The following is a 16,475-nucleotide window of genomic DNA, read 5'->3' on the forward strand; positions in this document are numbered from 1 at the left end:
ATAATAATAAATAAATAAATAAATAATAAATAAATAAAAAAGAAAAGTGATTTGAAGGAGAAAACAATGAATTTATTTTCAAAATGTCAATAGTGAAGTCCTCTTGCCATATATATGTGGAGTTGTGAACATTAACTGTAAGTTCTATGTTTTTGGACTAAATTCATGTTTACCTTGAAAGAACTAAATACCCTAACTAAACAAAATGGCCTAAGTTACTGTTAGTTAGAAATACACTAAATACATTAGTTTATTCCTAAAAAACAGATCTCATTAGCTACTTTCGTACTGCCAATACAAATGAACAATAGTTAATATTTATTTATTAAGTAAATACTTGTTGTATATTTTATATATATTAAGTCTATTCCTCAAAGTTCCAATTTGATTTTATTATTCACATTATCAAGAAATAGAGTCAAAGAGGTAAAACTATTATCTCAAAATACACAGCTAGTATGTAGCAGAGCCATGATTTAAGCCAGGCCTACCTGCCTTCAAACCAGGAATGAACCACTACATTACACTAATTCATTAGAGGAAAATTAACCACAAATGTATTTTTTTAACCATCACATGGTTAAAAATTAGGAAAATTAACTACAAATGTGATGTTTTAACCATCATATTTATTTTTAAGTGTACAGTTTAGTAGTATTAAGTATATTCATATTATTATGCAACAGATCTCTAGAACTATTTAATCTTGCAACACTGAAACTTTACAGCCATTAAATACCAGTTCACCTTCTTCCCTTTCCCCAGTTCTTAGTAACCACCTTTCTACTTTTTGGTTGCTATGATTTTGCCTACTTTAAATACTTCTTATGAGTAGAATCAAAGAACATTTCTCTAGCTTATTTCATTTAGCATAATGACCTTAAGATTAATCCATGTTGTAGGGCATGACAGAATTTTCTTCCTTTTTTAAGACCACATAGTATTCCATTACATGTGTATACCACATTTTCTTTATCCATCATATGTCAATGGACATTTGGATTTCTTTCAGCTCTTGACTATTGTGAATAATACCACAATGAAAATGGATATTTAAATATGTCATAGAGATTCTGTATGTAATTATTTCAAATATATACCTAGAAGTAGTGTTACGGGATCATATAGTAATTGTATTTTAAATTGTTTGAGAAATCTTCATGCTATTTTCCATAATAGTTGCACTATTTTTCATTCTTACCAAAAGTGCACAAGGGTTCCAAATTCTCTGCATCTTCTCCAACATTTGTTATTTTCTGTTCCTTTGAGCGTGGTAATCCTCTTGGGTGTGAAGTTCTATCTCATTGTGGTTTTGATCTGTATTTTCTAATAATTAATGATGCTGAGCATGTTTTCCTGCACTTATTGGCCATTTTATTATATCTTCTTTAGAGAAACGTCTATTCAAGTTTTTTTCCCCATTTTTTAAACAGGGTTATTTGGGTTTTTTTCATTGTTGAGTTGTAGAATTTCCTTATATATTCTAGATATAAACCCTTTATCTGGTATATGACTTCCAATTATTTTGTCCCATCTAGTAGGTTGCCTTTTAATCCTATTGAATGTTTCTTTTGATGGGTAGACGTTTTTAAGGTTGATTTCATTGCATTTGTGTATTTTTGATTTTATTATCTGTGCTTTTGGTGTTATATCCAAGAAATCATTACCAAGACCAATGTCATCAGGTGTGAAAGTCCTCTGTGTAATCTCCATATGTCAATTCCTATGGTATAGGATGAAATAGGAACCTATGCGTAGAGATTCAGAGATTTTTGTGACAGCTATTTGTTAGAATTAGGATGTTATTTTTTAATGGGTCAGATCTACCAATACATATTGTCTGATATTCCTTTGAAGGCACTGACTCATTAGATTACATAGGTGCATCTGTTATAGAATCTGTACTAAGGAGACCCAAACTGCACAGCATAAGATGAACTATTAGAAGAAGAACTACAGCAGCACTTTCTCAAATCCAACTCATCTGTGAGGTCTTAGCTACTGGGAAAACACAGTGCCGGGAAAAGGTCCAGTGTTACAACTAATGTCAATAGTGAAGACCACCACTGCTTGTGCACTAGAACTAGCCTAAGGAGGAGGCCCTTCTGTCATTGTCCCTTTGCAGAATGACAGCCCCTTTGTAAGTATGACCAAGATCACCAGGAACTCTTCTGCAGTTTTGAGCATCTGAATATGCCTTATATTAACCTATTTAACAGGTCAATAAAGAAAAAAGACTACTTGGGGAGGAAAGCAGAAGATGGAGGCTGGAGACCACGGAATAGAGATTTGGAAATACCAAAGTTAGAACAGAGAATTGTCAAGACAGAATTTAGAGATCATTCTGCATCTAAACTGTGGTTATTACCACCCTGGGTTCTCTGAATTTTTTATTTACATTGACTAAAAGTTTTGCATTTCTCCCGCTATGCAACATTCTGACAATTTTGAATTCTTCCTTCCACATTGCATTGTACCTTTTAAAGTTGACTGTTACCAAAAAGTCAAACTAAAAACCTATTCTGGTCATTTTGATAAGTCAAATTAACACAGGCGAGAGCTGTGTGTGTACCTTTCCACGCTTCATTATATTCCAGCTGACAGTTTAAAATGAAAAACACTTGGGGACAAGGGTCATTTGAACATACAGCCTGTAAGTTACATTTTATTTGAAAGGGAAAGTGTGTCCTCACCACATAAAAAAAGTATTCATTTATTTATTCATGCTTTTAGTTCAACAAATTTTTGTTGTGTTCCATTGTATTCCAGGTACTTTTCTTGGTATAGAGAAGAGAAAGGTGAATTATAGTGTCCACATCTTGCCCTCAGTTGCCAGTTCAGGAATGTCATATCATTTTCTCACAATATTTGCTTCACTCTGGTCTGACTACTTATGCAACATTAAAATACAAGGTGAAGAGAATTCAACACACTGTTTTTATGCAGAGGTAATCCTCCTTGTTTTGTGGCAGCAAACCAAGATAGTTTTTTATTTATTTTTTTGGTTGTTTGTTCAATTGTTTCAGTAATAAGGATGGCACAATTTTTTTCAGGAAGAGTTTTAGAAACTATACATATTGCTGACAGACAAAAGTGGGGAGTGGCACTGGCCAATGCAGATTAACTACGCTATGAGATGCAAGTACTTACATGAAAGTAGAAAAGAAAATTTCTTATCCCAGTGACCTAAAATAAGCTCAAGCCAGGAATCTAGACTGTGCCAGCCAGGGAGTCTGCACCTTGTCACTTCATTCGGGCACATATAAGCTTATTGACACCTGTTTGTCCCATTGATCAAAACTCACATGCCCTGTTTCCCATATGCTTGGGAAGAAAGTAGAAGTTGTAACAGATTATTTTATATTATTTTTACCCTAGAGGTTCTGAAAACAGGCAAATTTACCAAAAGTCAATTCATCAAATGAGTGATTGAGTCTAAACGGACCAATTTTTCTGTTTATAAGAGAAGAAATATCATGCCAAGGAATGTTCACCTTATCTCTGACCTAGCTTCTTGCAGCTATGGATGGGAAGAGTTGGGGTAGAAAAAGAGCATTCTATCTGCTGAAACAAAAATGGAAGGGGGGTCAGCTACAACATTGTGTCAATTGCCCACACAAGACATATTAAAGTCTAAGGAGTAGAGGGAGAAACACTGATGGGCTTTTAGCAAACAAGCATTCAGTGAATGTATCTGGACCTAAACCAGCATTCAGTGAATGCATCTGGACCTGCAGCATTGAGGCATTGAGTTACAATCATTCAGTTTACTGGAGCTGATGCAATGCAGAATCTAAATCTTTAAAATATGTCTATTCCTATACAAATGTGTCATAATGTACATAGTTCATTTCTGCCTATCAGGGCATAGAGTGTCCATGAACTAATTACGTGAGAATTTCAGGGAATAAGAATTGCTTAGCTATATGTTACATACATTTCAGAATTTTTTTTCTTTACCTGGTAAATAATATTTTGCCTTAACCAAGGAACATTGTAAAGAAGATTGTGGAAATTTCCACAGTGAAATGATTTAGAAAGTAGAAAATCTTTGATTATCTCATACACAGTCCCTAGACAATGAATATGCTCATAATATTCTCATCAAAACCTGTCTTTAAATTATTTTAATCTAAATTAATTTTCCTAAGTAATAAATGACAGCAGCTAAAACTTATAAGGCTATTTGGAACTATTAAGTCAATGATTAAGAAGACATAAAGACCCTCAAAAACTAATTAACTTGACTATCAGTCTTTTAGATTTGTGTACAGCTTCCAGGATTATAGCAAGCTTAAATAAATCTAACTAACACTTAAATTGTGATTTTTTGTTCTCTGCATATTTTAAAGAAAAATGTAAACAGCCAGGAGATCTTTTGTACTATTTAGATAAAGGGTTTAGAATTTAATAATCTATATGATATCAATGGAAGCTTTATCTGGAAGGAATGCTACAAGACCAAACACTTAGTCATGGATGGGCCTCACATCTTTTCCCTAATGCCAATGTCCATAGTAGTCATTTATAAATGTTTGGGGAAAGGTAAATTTTGTAGAAGATTATCGTGAAAACAAGAGAAGCTTACTCTGTACATCACACTGGAAACATAAAATAATGAGGTAAATTTATTTAAAATAAAACCCAGTAAGATAAAATAACAAAACAGTTAAGATCTAATGATGATACCAACTTACTGAACAGACCAGAAAATTAAAGATAAAAGAATGTCTTAGATCTCAACACTAGCCATACCAAATGACTTCTACATGGCTTATGAGCAGAGGTTCAAAAAAAGAATTCAAACTTTCTAAAAATAGAAGTAAATAAATGGGGAACAATTGTTTGTCAAATATGTTATTTCAATGTTAACAAAGTTATAAAAGACTTTATGTAAATTTTAAATAATTATTTTAAAATCAACACATAAATTTAAAAGCCTAGCAGAAAATAGAGAAAATATCTGTTAAAATTACGACAAAAGGATTAATACTGCTAATATATACATAACTCATAAAACTGAGTAAGACAAATATTTGAACGCTCTGTGGAAAGGAAGGCAAAAGGCCACTTAAAAAAGAATTCATAGGCCAGGCGCTGTGGCTCACGCCTGTAATCCCAGCACTTTGGGAGGCCGAGGTGGGTGGATCACCTGAGGTCGGGAGGTCGAGATCATCCTGACCAACATGGTGAAACCCCATCTCAAAATTAGCTGGGCATGGTGGCAGGTGCCTGGAATCCCAGCTAGTGGGGAGGCTGAGGCAGGAGAATCACTTGAACCCAGGAGGCAGAGGTTGTAGTGAGCCAAGATAACCTGAGTGACAAAGTGAGACTCCATCTCAAAAAACAAAAAAAAGGCAATTCACAGAAAATGAAATACGAATGAATAATGAGCATAGTAAGAATGTTTAGCGATGAGTAAACAAAAACTAACATTTATTGAAAAATGAGATTTCATTTCTTCTATTAAATTTTTAAAAAGTTAAGACATTACATGAACATTATTTTAGAAGTTTCCTCATTTACTACTGTGGAAAAATAAATCCATACTACTTTCCTAGAAAACAAGTTTGCAATAGTTGTCAAATGTCTCAGAAATATCAAACCCTCTAAAACTGTATTTCTGGGTCTCTAGGACTCTATTCAAATAATACTTTAAAACGTAGACAAGCTCCTGTGCCCCAGGATGTTCATTAGAATTATTTATAAGTTGTACAAAAATGTAAAGCAATCTATTTTCCAGCAATAAAGAAATATGTATTTTATACTGCTTCTACAGTATATTTTATACAATATAAAATATTGTGTATGCATTAAGTGTTCATACCCATAATTCTGAGCAAACTATCGCAAGGACAGAAAACCAAACACTGCATGGTCCCACTCATAGGTGGGAATTGAACAATGAGAACACCTGGACACAGGAAGGGGAACATCACACACCAGGGCCTGTCGTGGGGTGGGAGGAGGGGGCATGGATAGCATTAGGAGATATACCTAATGTAAATGATGAGTTAATGGGTGCAGCACACCAACATGGCACATGTATACACACGTAACAAACCTGCACGTCGTGCATATGTACTCTAGAACTTAAAGTATAATAAAAAAATTTTTTTAAATGTATCACATAATATTAAGTTTAAAATCGACATACGAAGTTGTTTTTGTAGAATTCCAACTTTGTAAAAAACTATATAATGGGAAAACCACATAATGGGGAAAAAAACTATAAAATGGGAGCTTTAAATAAAAGCTTCTAAAAAATTAACAATGCTTTATCTAGATGAGATTATTCGTGTTTTTAAATTTATTCTTTGACTTTTTTCTATACTTTCCATTTTTTTCGTAAATCACAAATTCTTTTAGAACGAGAAAAATTACTAAAAATATTAATGCTTTTTAGAAACTATAAAATCAAGTCCAAATGATTACATCTAGCACAGATGTGAGAAACTGGTATCCCAGTCAACTTACCTTTCCGAGCCATAGAGAGTGAGAATTTTTCTAGTAGAAATCCTTTAGCATCTAATTACTGAGGCTCTGGAGGAATCAGATCCAAACAAGCAAACTTAACAGGGATCAATCTGGAGCCTGCACAGCCAGTCCCCATAATGTGGAGCTTCCGGGGCCCAGAGTTAAGACACATCCTTTATGAACTGCCAGCACAAGACTTGGTCTCCTTTGTCTTCCTATCATGCTAGCCATATTAACATTGCCACATTGACAGCACGGATCCAGAAGTCCAGAACGACTTAGAGTTGTTGCTCTAATATATTGAATAAGAATGCTAACCTAAATCAGCCAGATATTGCACAAATCCACATTGGCATTTTCCACTAAGATGAGTTCTTATGACTTCTGTGTCTCCTGGACTATTATGCCAGAGCAAAACCCCACCTCAATGACCAGATGCATCTGCTGGGGACCGTGCTGGCTTCACAGAGGAACTGGGCTGCCCAGCATGCCATCATTTTGAGAGGTGACAATGTGCTAGCAGACCTCGCTCGCTCTCAGCGCCTCGGCGACCTCGGTGTCCACACTTGAGGAGCCCTTCAGCCCGCTGCTGCACTGTTATAGCCTCTCTCTGGGCTGGCCCAGGCCGGAGCCGGCACCCTCTGCTTGCAGGGAGGTGTGGAGGGAGAGGCGCTGGCGGGAACCGGGGCTGCGGGGCGCGGCGCTCACGGGCCAGTGTGAGTTCCGGGTGGGCACGGGCTCGGTGGGCCCCGCACCCCACTCGGAGCAGCTGGCTGGCGCTCCCGGCCCCGGGCAGTGAGGGGCTTAGCACCCTGGCCAGCAGCTGCGCAAACTGCACTGGCTCCCCCAGCACTGCTGGCCTGCCCGCGCCTGGCTGGAATTCTCACCAGGCCTCAGCCGCCTCCCTGCCAGGCAGGGCTCCGGATCTGCAGCCCGCCATGCCCGAGCCCTGCCCTGCTGCCTCCTCCCTGCCTGTGGGCTCCAGGAGGCCAGAGGCTCCCTGAGGGGCGCCACCCCCTGCTCCACGGCGACCTGTGGCATCAAGAGCCCAAAGGCTGAGAAATGCAGATGCCTGGGGCGGGATTGGCCGGTGTGGCGGGGGATTAGGCGGGCAGCTCCGCCTGTGGCCCAAGGTCCGTATCCACTAGGGAAGCCAGCTGGGCTTCCCAGTTGGGTGGGGACTTGGAGAACTTTTATGTCTAGCTGGAGGATTGTATATGCACCAATCAGCACTCTGTTTCTAGCTAATCTGGTGGGGACTTGGAGAACTTTTATGTCTACCTAAAGGACTGTAAATGTACCAATCAGTGCTCTGCATCTAGCTCAAGGTTTATAAATGCACCAATCAGTGCTCTGTGTCCAGCTAATCTGGTGGGGACTTGGAGAACTTTTGTGTCTAGCTCAAGGTTTGTAAACACACCAATCAGCACCCTATCAAAACAGACCAATCAGCTCTCCGTAAAATGGGCCAATCAGCTCTCTGTAAAATGGGCCAGTCAGCTCTCTGTAAAATGGACCAATCAGCAGGATGTGGGTGGGATCAGAGAAGGGAATAAAAGCAGGCTGCCCAAGCCAGGAAAGGCAAACTGCACTGGCAACCTTTAAGGGTTTGTTCTTTTGCTTTTTGCAATAACTCTTGCAGCTGCTGAGTCTTTAGGCTTCCCTACTGACTTTATGAGCTATAACCGTCACTGTGAAAGTCTACAATCTCACTCCTGAGGCCAGCAAGACCGGGCACCTATGAAGGAGAATGAACAATTCCAGACGGGAGGAACGAATGATTACATACGCGCTGACTTAAGAGCTGTAACACTCACGGCGAAGGTCTGTAGCTTCACACTTGAAGCCAGCCAGACCACAAACCCCTCCAGAAGGAAAAAACTCCCAACACGTCAGAACATCAGAAGGAATAAATTCCGGACACACTATGTTTTAAAACTGTAACACTCAGCACGAGAGTCCGTAGCTTCGTTCTTGAAGTCAGTGAGACCAGGAACCCACCAGTTCTGGACACAATTTCAGAGAAAGACAAGTAAGCAGACTCTTCATCTGGTGTATGGGAGAGACCGACTTATTCGGATGGGAAAAAACAGGTATTTTTCCTGTAGGAGATTACCGTCATTTTATCAACATCTGAAAGAACCTTAAGAGCACCTATTTCTAAAATAGAAGCAAAGCCTGCTCAGGGTAACTAAGCATGCGTAGTTTAGACAGCAGGTTAAGCATGGACAACAAGGAGAGAACTAGGCTGAGAGACTGAATAAAACCTGTTTATTTCTCCTTAATTGTTCCAGGTTCATTCGCTATGATGGCCAGGCCGTCCATCTGTCATTGTTTTGTCCCTACGTTATTTCTCCATCCATTATGGTGCTTCCCACTTTTCCTACCCATAATTACCTGTGGGATAATCTTTCTATTTTAATTCAAATACCCATTTACTTTAGGTGGCAAAACATTAAGTCATAGTTATTTGGTGCATAAATTCTGTGCCTATTTAATAAACTTTACAAATAATTTAGATAATAAAGTTGTAGACGTCAGACGATGAAGAGCGACTGTAAACATTTTATTTTAAGTGAAAAGGGTTATATTGATGTGGGAATAAATGATACAAAACATTATTTGGTAATATTTTTAATCCTAGAAAAGTCTAAACTACATCTCATGCTTTAAGTTCTCTGGTCATTTTAAGTAATTATTCATGTAGAGCCTGTTATAAAAACCTACACATGCGTGTTAATTTCATCATATTATACCAAAAAAAATGCCTAAAGTCTAGCAAATGAACATCTTTGCCTAGGGCCACATGACAAGTTTGTGGTCAAATGAAAACTGAGTGATCAGAGAAGCCCTTCTCTAAGAAACTAAGTGCTCTGGAAAGATGACATACAGTGCTTATGACATGTCAAAATATAAACCAAGCCTGTGCCTAAACAACACATATCCCCTGGAGAATTAGGCAATTTTACAACAGCTATGTTAGTGACCTAAGGGCCGCATCAGAGAATGATCAGTCTACTGAAGGAAGACTTGGGCAGTGAGTTCACCTCGCATTTCATAGAAAATAATGACTATCATATGTGTACTCCCTCAGCACCCAGCCACAAACCTCCAAGCAGCTGCATTCACCCTTACCTTTTTTTTCTTATCAAGAGACAAGATCTTTTTCCAAAATCCAAGGTTTGTCTCCATCTGAGTTCTACCTCGTGTCTTCAGAGACCTCTCTCAAATATACTCCCTTGCTTAAGTATTTATAATATTTATGTAAATTTTCATCTCTGCCTAGAAATATGTTCAAACCATGCCTGTATTTAAAAATCAATTTTAAAATATATTTTTCTAACCACTTTCTATTTATAGCATAACTGTATAAAGTCACAAAGTACCAACTCTACATCCACATCCTTGACTCAGCCCACTGCAATTTAGTCTCTACCAAAAGGCAATGAAACTCAAGGTTTCAACTACATATATCTATAGTCTATATTGATCTCCCCGAGCTCTGCACTTATTTATCTAACTTCTCGTAACATACTTCCCTTGGCAATATCAAAGATAGCTCAACATGAAAGAAAAGTGAGTTAACTTGTTATCCATCTCCTGTAAATGTTTATTTCCTATCTGATCCCTGCCTCTGAGGATTCTACAGCCATTCCCCACCTGCTCAACTCCTGATCTTGAGACTATACTAATTATCATCCTCTCCTTTGCCTTCAACTTCCAATCAAATTATGTTATGTTCTGCTCATTAACTATTTGCTTTTTGTTTTGAATTTCTTTATTCCTTCTAAAAAATATGGGAAACATCTGCAGAAGGTGCAGGTTTGTTACATAGGTATACGTGTGCCATGGTTTACCGCACCAATTGACCTGTCCTCTAAGTTTCCTCCCCTCACCCCCCACCCTCCAACAGGCCCTGGTGTGTGGTGGTCTCCTCTCTGTGTCCAGGTGTTCTGAGTGTTCAACTCCCACTTATGAGTGAGAACATGCGGTGTTTGGTTTTCTGTTCCTGTGTTAGTTTACTGAGGATGATGACTTCCAGCTTCATCCATGTCCGTGCAAAGGACATGATCTCATTCCTTTTTATGGCTGCAGAGTATTCCATGGTGTATATGTACCACATTTTCTTTATCCAGTCTATCATAGATGGGCATTTGGTTGGTTCCATGTCTTTGCTATTGTAAATAGTGCTGCAGTAAATATACATGTGCATGTGTATTTATAATGAAATGATTTATATTTGGGGGGATATATACCCACTAATGGCATTGCTGGGTCAAATGGTATTTCTGGTTCTAGATCATTGAGGAATAACCATACTGTTTTCCACAATGGTTGAACTAATTTAAATTCCCACCAACAGCGTAAAAGCATTCCTATTCTTCCACAGCCTGTCCAGCATCTATTGTTTCTTGACTTTTTGTGACTGGCGTGAGATGGTATCTCATTGTGGTTTTGATTTGCATTTCTCTGATGATCAGTGATGTTGAGCTATTCATATCCTTTGCCCACTTTTTAATTGGGTTGTTTGTTTTTTTCCTTGTAAATTTGCTTAAATTCCTCGTAGATTCTGGATATTAGACCTTTGTCAGATGGGTAAACTGCAACATTTTTCTCCCATTCTGTAGGTTACCTGTTGACTGTATTGATAGTTTCTTTTGCTGTGCAGAAGCTCCTTAGTTTAATTAGATCCCATTTGTCAATTTTGGTTTTTGTTGCAATTGCTTTTGGCATTTTCGTCATGAAGTCTTTGCCCATACCTACATCCTGAATTGTATTGCCTAGGTTTTCTTCTAGAGTTTTTATGGTTTTGAGTTCTACATTTAAGTCTTTAATCTGTCTTGGTTAATTTTCATATAAGGTGTAAGGAAGAAGTTGGATCCCAGAACAGACCAAAAACATGTTCTGAAATTGAGGCAGTAATTAGTAGCCTATCAACCAAAAAAACCCCAGGACCAGACAGATTCACAGCTGAATTCTACCTGAAATACAAAGAGGAGCTGGTACCATTCCTTCTGAAACTATTCCAAACAATTGAAAAGGAGGGACTCCTCCCTAACTCATTTTATGAACTAGCATCATCCTAATACCGTAACTGGGAAGATACACACACACACAAAAAGAAAATTTCAGGCCAATATCTCTGATGAACATTGATGCAAAAATCTTCAATAAAATACTGACAAACTGAATCCAGCAGCACATCAAAAAATTATCCGCTATGATCAATCAGCTTCATCCCTGGGATGCGAGGCTCGTTCAACATATGCAAATCAATAAACATAATCGATTTGTACCATGGTACTGGTACCAAAACAGACATGTAGACAAGTGGAACAGAACAGAGACTTCAGAAATAACACCACACATCTACAACCATCTGATCTTCGACAAACCTGGCAAAAATAAGCAATGGGGGAAGGATCTCTTATTCAATAAATGGTGCTGAGAAAACTGGCTAGCCATATGCAGAAAACTATTTCTTAAATATATGCCAACTTCCACGTTTAGTGATATTCTCTTTAAAACCAAAGACAAAAACCACAATTATCTCAATAGATGCAGAAAATGCCTTCAATAAAATTCAACATCCCTTCATGTTAAAAACTCTCAATAAACTAGGTATTGATGGACCACATCTCAAAATAATAAGAGCTATTTATGACAAACCCACAGTCAGTATCATATTGAATGGGCCAAAGCTAGAAGCATTCCCTTTGAAAACCAGTACAAGACAAGGATACCTTCTCTCACCACTCCTATTGAACATAGTATTGGAAGTTCTGGACAGGGCAATCAGGCAAGAGAAAGAAATAAAGGGTATTCAAATAGGAAAAGGGGAAGTCAAATTATATCTGTTTGCAGATGACATGGCTTTATATTTAGAAAGCCCCATTGTCTTAGCCCCAAAACTTAGATAACCAGCTTCAGCAAAGTCTCAGGATGCAAAATCAATGTACAGAAATCACAAGCATTCCTTTACACCAACAATAGAAAAGCAGAGAGCCAAATCATGAATGAACTCCTATTCACAATTGCTAGAAAGAGAATAAAATACCTAGGAATACTGCTAACAAGGGATGTGAAAGACCTCTTCAAGGGGAAGTACAAACCACTGTTCAAGGAAATAGGACACAAACAAAGGGAAAAACATTCCATCTTCATGGACAGGAAAAATCAATATTGTGAAAATGGCCATACTGCTCAAAGTAGCGTATAGATTTAATGTTATTCCCATCAAACTACCATTGACATCCTTCACAGAATTAGAAAAAACGACTTTAAATTTCATATGGAATCCAGGAAGACCCTGTATAGCCAAGACAATTCTAAGCAAAAAGAGCAAAGTTGGAGGCATCACGCCTCCTGACTTCAAACTATATTACAAGCCTACAGTAATCAAAGCAGCATGGTACTGGTACCAAAACAGACATGTAGACAAATGGAACAGAACAGAGACTTCAGAAATAACACCACACATCTACAACCATCTGATCTTCGACAAACCTGGCAAAAATAAGCAATGGGGAAAGGATCTCTTATTCAATAAATGGTGCTGGGAAAACTGGCTAGCCATATGCAGAAAACTATTTCTTAAATATATGCCAACTTCCACGTTTAGTGATACTCTCTTTAAAATTTTTGACACTTCTTGCCTAGACTATCAAAATGGCTTTCTAACTGGATTTTCCTACTTCCAACCTGGTCACTGTTAAACCCACCTTTCCTTCTACTATCAGAGTGATTTTCCTAAAATTAAAAGTTACATTAAATCCTTTAATGTTTTCACTTTACCATTAGAAGAAAGTCAAACTCCATAGCATGATGTCAAGTCTTTTATCATCTTGTCCTTGAATATATTTCCAACTTTAACTCTGCTGTCTGCCATCTCCCCATAACCAGCCATGTCAAAATACATTTGATTTGCCAGATACATCATGCTTTTGAAGGACCATATGGCTTTATATATCTTCCCATTGCCTGCAAACCTGCTTCCCTCTGTTTTTTATCTAGCTAAATTATATTAAGGCTTCAAAGATTACTTAAGTATCATATTTCCACTGAAATCTTTGCCTATTGCCCACATCCTCCACCAGATCTGTTTTGTTTCCTTTTCTCAATGCTCCTAGAGATCCCTGTGTTGATCTCTTTCTGGCACTTTGCTAAAAAATGGTGGTGAGAACACTTAACATGAGATCTACTGTCTTAACAAAATATTAAATGCACAATACAATATTGTTAACTATATACCAATGTTGCACTGCAGATCTCTGGAACTTAATCATCATTTGTAACCAAAATTTTTACCCATTGAATGGCAACTGCATATTTACCCTTCTCCTCATCCTCTGGAAATCTTCATTCTACTTTCTGCTTCTATGAGTCTGACTTATTTAGATACTTCATATATGTTGAATCATGCAGTATTTGTCACTATGTGACTGGCTTATTTATTTCACTTAGCATAATGTCCTCAAGGTTTATACACATGTATTCACACTGTCACATATCACAGGACTTCTTTCTTTTTTATGACAATATTCCATTGCATGTACATACCACATAATATATTCATCAACTGGTGGAGATTTAGGCTGTTTCCCATGTCTTGCCTATTATGAATAGTGTTGTAATGAACATGAGAATGCTAACATCTCCTTGAAGTTCTAATTTCAATTCTTTTGGGTAAATACCCAGAAGTGGAATTGCTAGATTATATTGCAATGCTGCAGTAATTAAAACAGTATGGTACTGGCACAAAGACAGATATAGACCAATGTTACAGACTACAGAGCCCAGAAACAGATCTACACATATACAATGAACTGATCTTCAACAAGGATGCCAAGAAAACACAATGGGGAAAGGACAGTCTCTTCTACAAATGGCACTGGGAAAAGTGAATATTCGCATACAAAAGAATGAGATTGACCTTTATCTTACACCATACGTTAATACAAAAATCAACTCAAAATGGATTAAAGACCTAAACATAAGATCTGAAACTGTAAAATTCCTAAAAGAAAACATAGGGGAAAATCTTCATGACATTGGTCTTGGCAATGATCTCATGGATAAGACACCAAAAGTACAGGAAGTAAAAGTGAGAATAGACAAGTGGGACTACATCAAACTAAAAAGCTTCTGCAAAGCAAAGGAAATAATCAATAGAATAAAATGCCGTCCTAGTACTTTTTATACTACCTTGCATTTATTGCTTCTCTTCTCTTTCATCACAAACACACATTGTTTGCTAAACTGATGACTTGGCAAGCCAAATCCATGATATTCAGGATCAAAGCTGAAGAATAATTTTTCTGTTGGTGACTTTAACGGGTGGAAAGTGTGGGAAGAAGCAGGTTGGAAGGAAAAGAAAAAGAGAATTTAAGACGAACTTTTCAGGAAATTTCCCAGAATGTTATTAGATATCAAGAGATTACTCTTTGTTTGCTACAGGTCTCTGGTTTGGAGCAGCAAGTTTAATAATTCACAGTAAAATTAGCTCTCTCTATAATGGGGAACATATTTTCCTAAAGTCGAATAATTTCCTGGTTGGTCTTCAGGACAAGTGTTACAAGTAACCAAAGAAATGTTTTCCTTAGCAATGTAGAGATGGTTCTAACTTCTCTTCTTTAACCGTCTCCTCACAACCTAAATGTGCAATAAGAAGACTGGAGGCTGAACACATTGAAGAACAAAGGGATTGAAGCACCTTACCTGAGACAATATAAATATAAAGTCAAAGAAGAAATGATGAACAGGAGGATGTAAAGCAGCACTGTGATCACCACGCCAAGAATGCCTGGCTGCATCGTTCTTACAAACATCCAGTAGAGCTTCGCGGCATCTGCCATAGGAGTCTCCTCATTATTTGTAAGCCGCTGACAAAAGCAAACACAGATTTGAAAAACTAAGAATGGGAACACTGATCATCAAGTTAGGTGAAAGTAAATATACAAAGACTATGTGACCCTATAAATTGTTTTTGAAATAAGTCTTCTAGGTACTGAAGATTGCCAGCTCTTCTGGTACGCAAAGGAAAAGAAAAAAGGCTTGGTTTACCGGTTTTTCTCGTCTTCCCTCTAAGCCTTTACACGCACACACTCGACATGCAATTCATAAAGTAAAAGCCATGTTTTATTTATGTACTATTAACTTCTGAATTTAATGAGCACAAGATGTGAAGAAATTAAATATGATGGTGAAAAGAGTCCTTTCTTTCTGAAGCAGATTTGATAGGAATTTAATTTGTGCTATGCATAAAAGAGATGGCTTATTTTAGAAACTTATAAAAAAGTTACCAGGCTACTTAATGTGAGCTTGAAAACCAAGTTTACATTAGGTTAATTTAACAATAAGTCCTTATTTTAGACAAGGAAAGACATACACTACATTGGATTAGAAATGAAAAACAATACTATGGGGTTTTCAAAAGTATATACATTTGTAAAGACCTACAGTATCATCATATGACATCTTTGACTTTATAAAATATGGATGTTCTTTAATTATAAGTCTCTTGATATCAAGTGGAAGTAATATGCAATATAAATGCTAAGTAAGGTATCTTTTCTCCAAAGCAATAGAGAAGGAAGAATTTCTTTAGTTTTTAAACCGATGATTAAACTGATGATAAATGTTGAAAAGCCTTTTTTTTTTTTTTTTTTTTTTTTTTTTTTTGAGACAGAGTCTCGCTCTGTCACCCAGGCGATCTCAGCTCACTGAAACCTTCGCCTCCAGGGTTCAAAGATTCTTGTGACTCAGCCTCCTGAGTAGCTGGGATTACAGGCGCATGCCACCATTTTCAGATATTTTTGGTATTTTTTGTAAAGCTGGGGTTTCACTATGTTGCCTAGGCTGGTCTTGAACTCCTGACCTCAAGTGATCTGCCTGCCTTGGCCTCCAAAAGTGCTGGGATTACAGATGTGAACCACCACACCAGGCCAAGTTGAAATAACTCGTGATTGTCAATCTGCTTTGGAGTCATCCCTCACTGA

General features: G+C 37.5%; 1 protein-coding gene across 1 annotated transcript in view; it reads right to left on the minus strand.

The window, feature by feature from the left end:
• Positions 1 to 6,582: 6,582 nt before the first annotated feature.
• The window catches only part of OFCC1 (orofacial cleft 1 candidate 1), a 513,529-nt gene continuing 503,636 nt past the window's right edge, over positions 6,583 to 16,475 (minus strand). The window contains 2 exon segments of the mRNA XM_011962909.1: positions 6,583 to 6,795; positions 15,300 to 15,359. Of these exon segments, the coding sequence (XP_011818299.1) occupies positions 6,583 to 6,795; positions 15,300 to 15,359 (273 nt within the window).

Source organism: Colobus angolensis, unplaced genomic scaffold (genome assembly GCF_000951035.1).
Source record: "Colobus angolensis palliatus isolate OR3802 unplaced genomic scaffold, Cang.pa_1.0 Scaffold6, whole genome shotgun sequence".
Lineage (NCBI taxonomy): Eukaryota > Metazoa > Chordata > Mammalia > Primates > Cercopithecidae > Colobus > Colobus angolensis.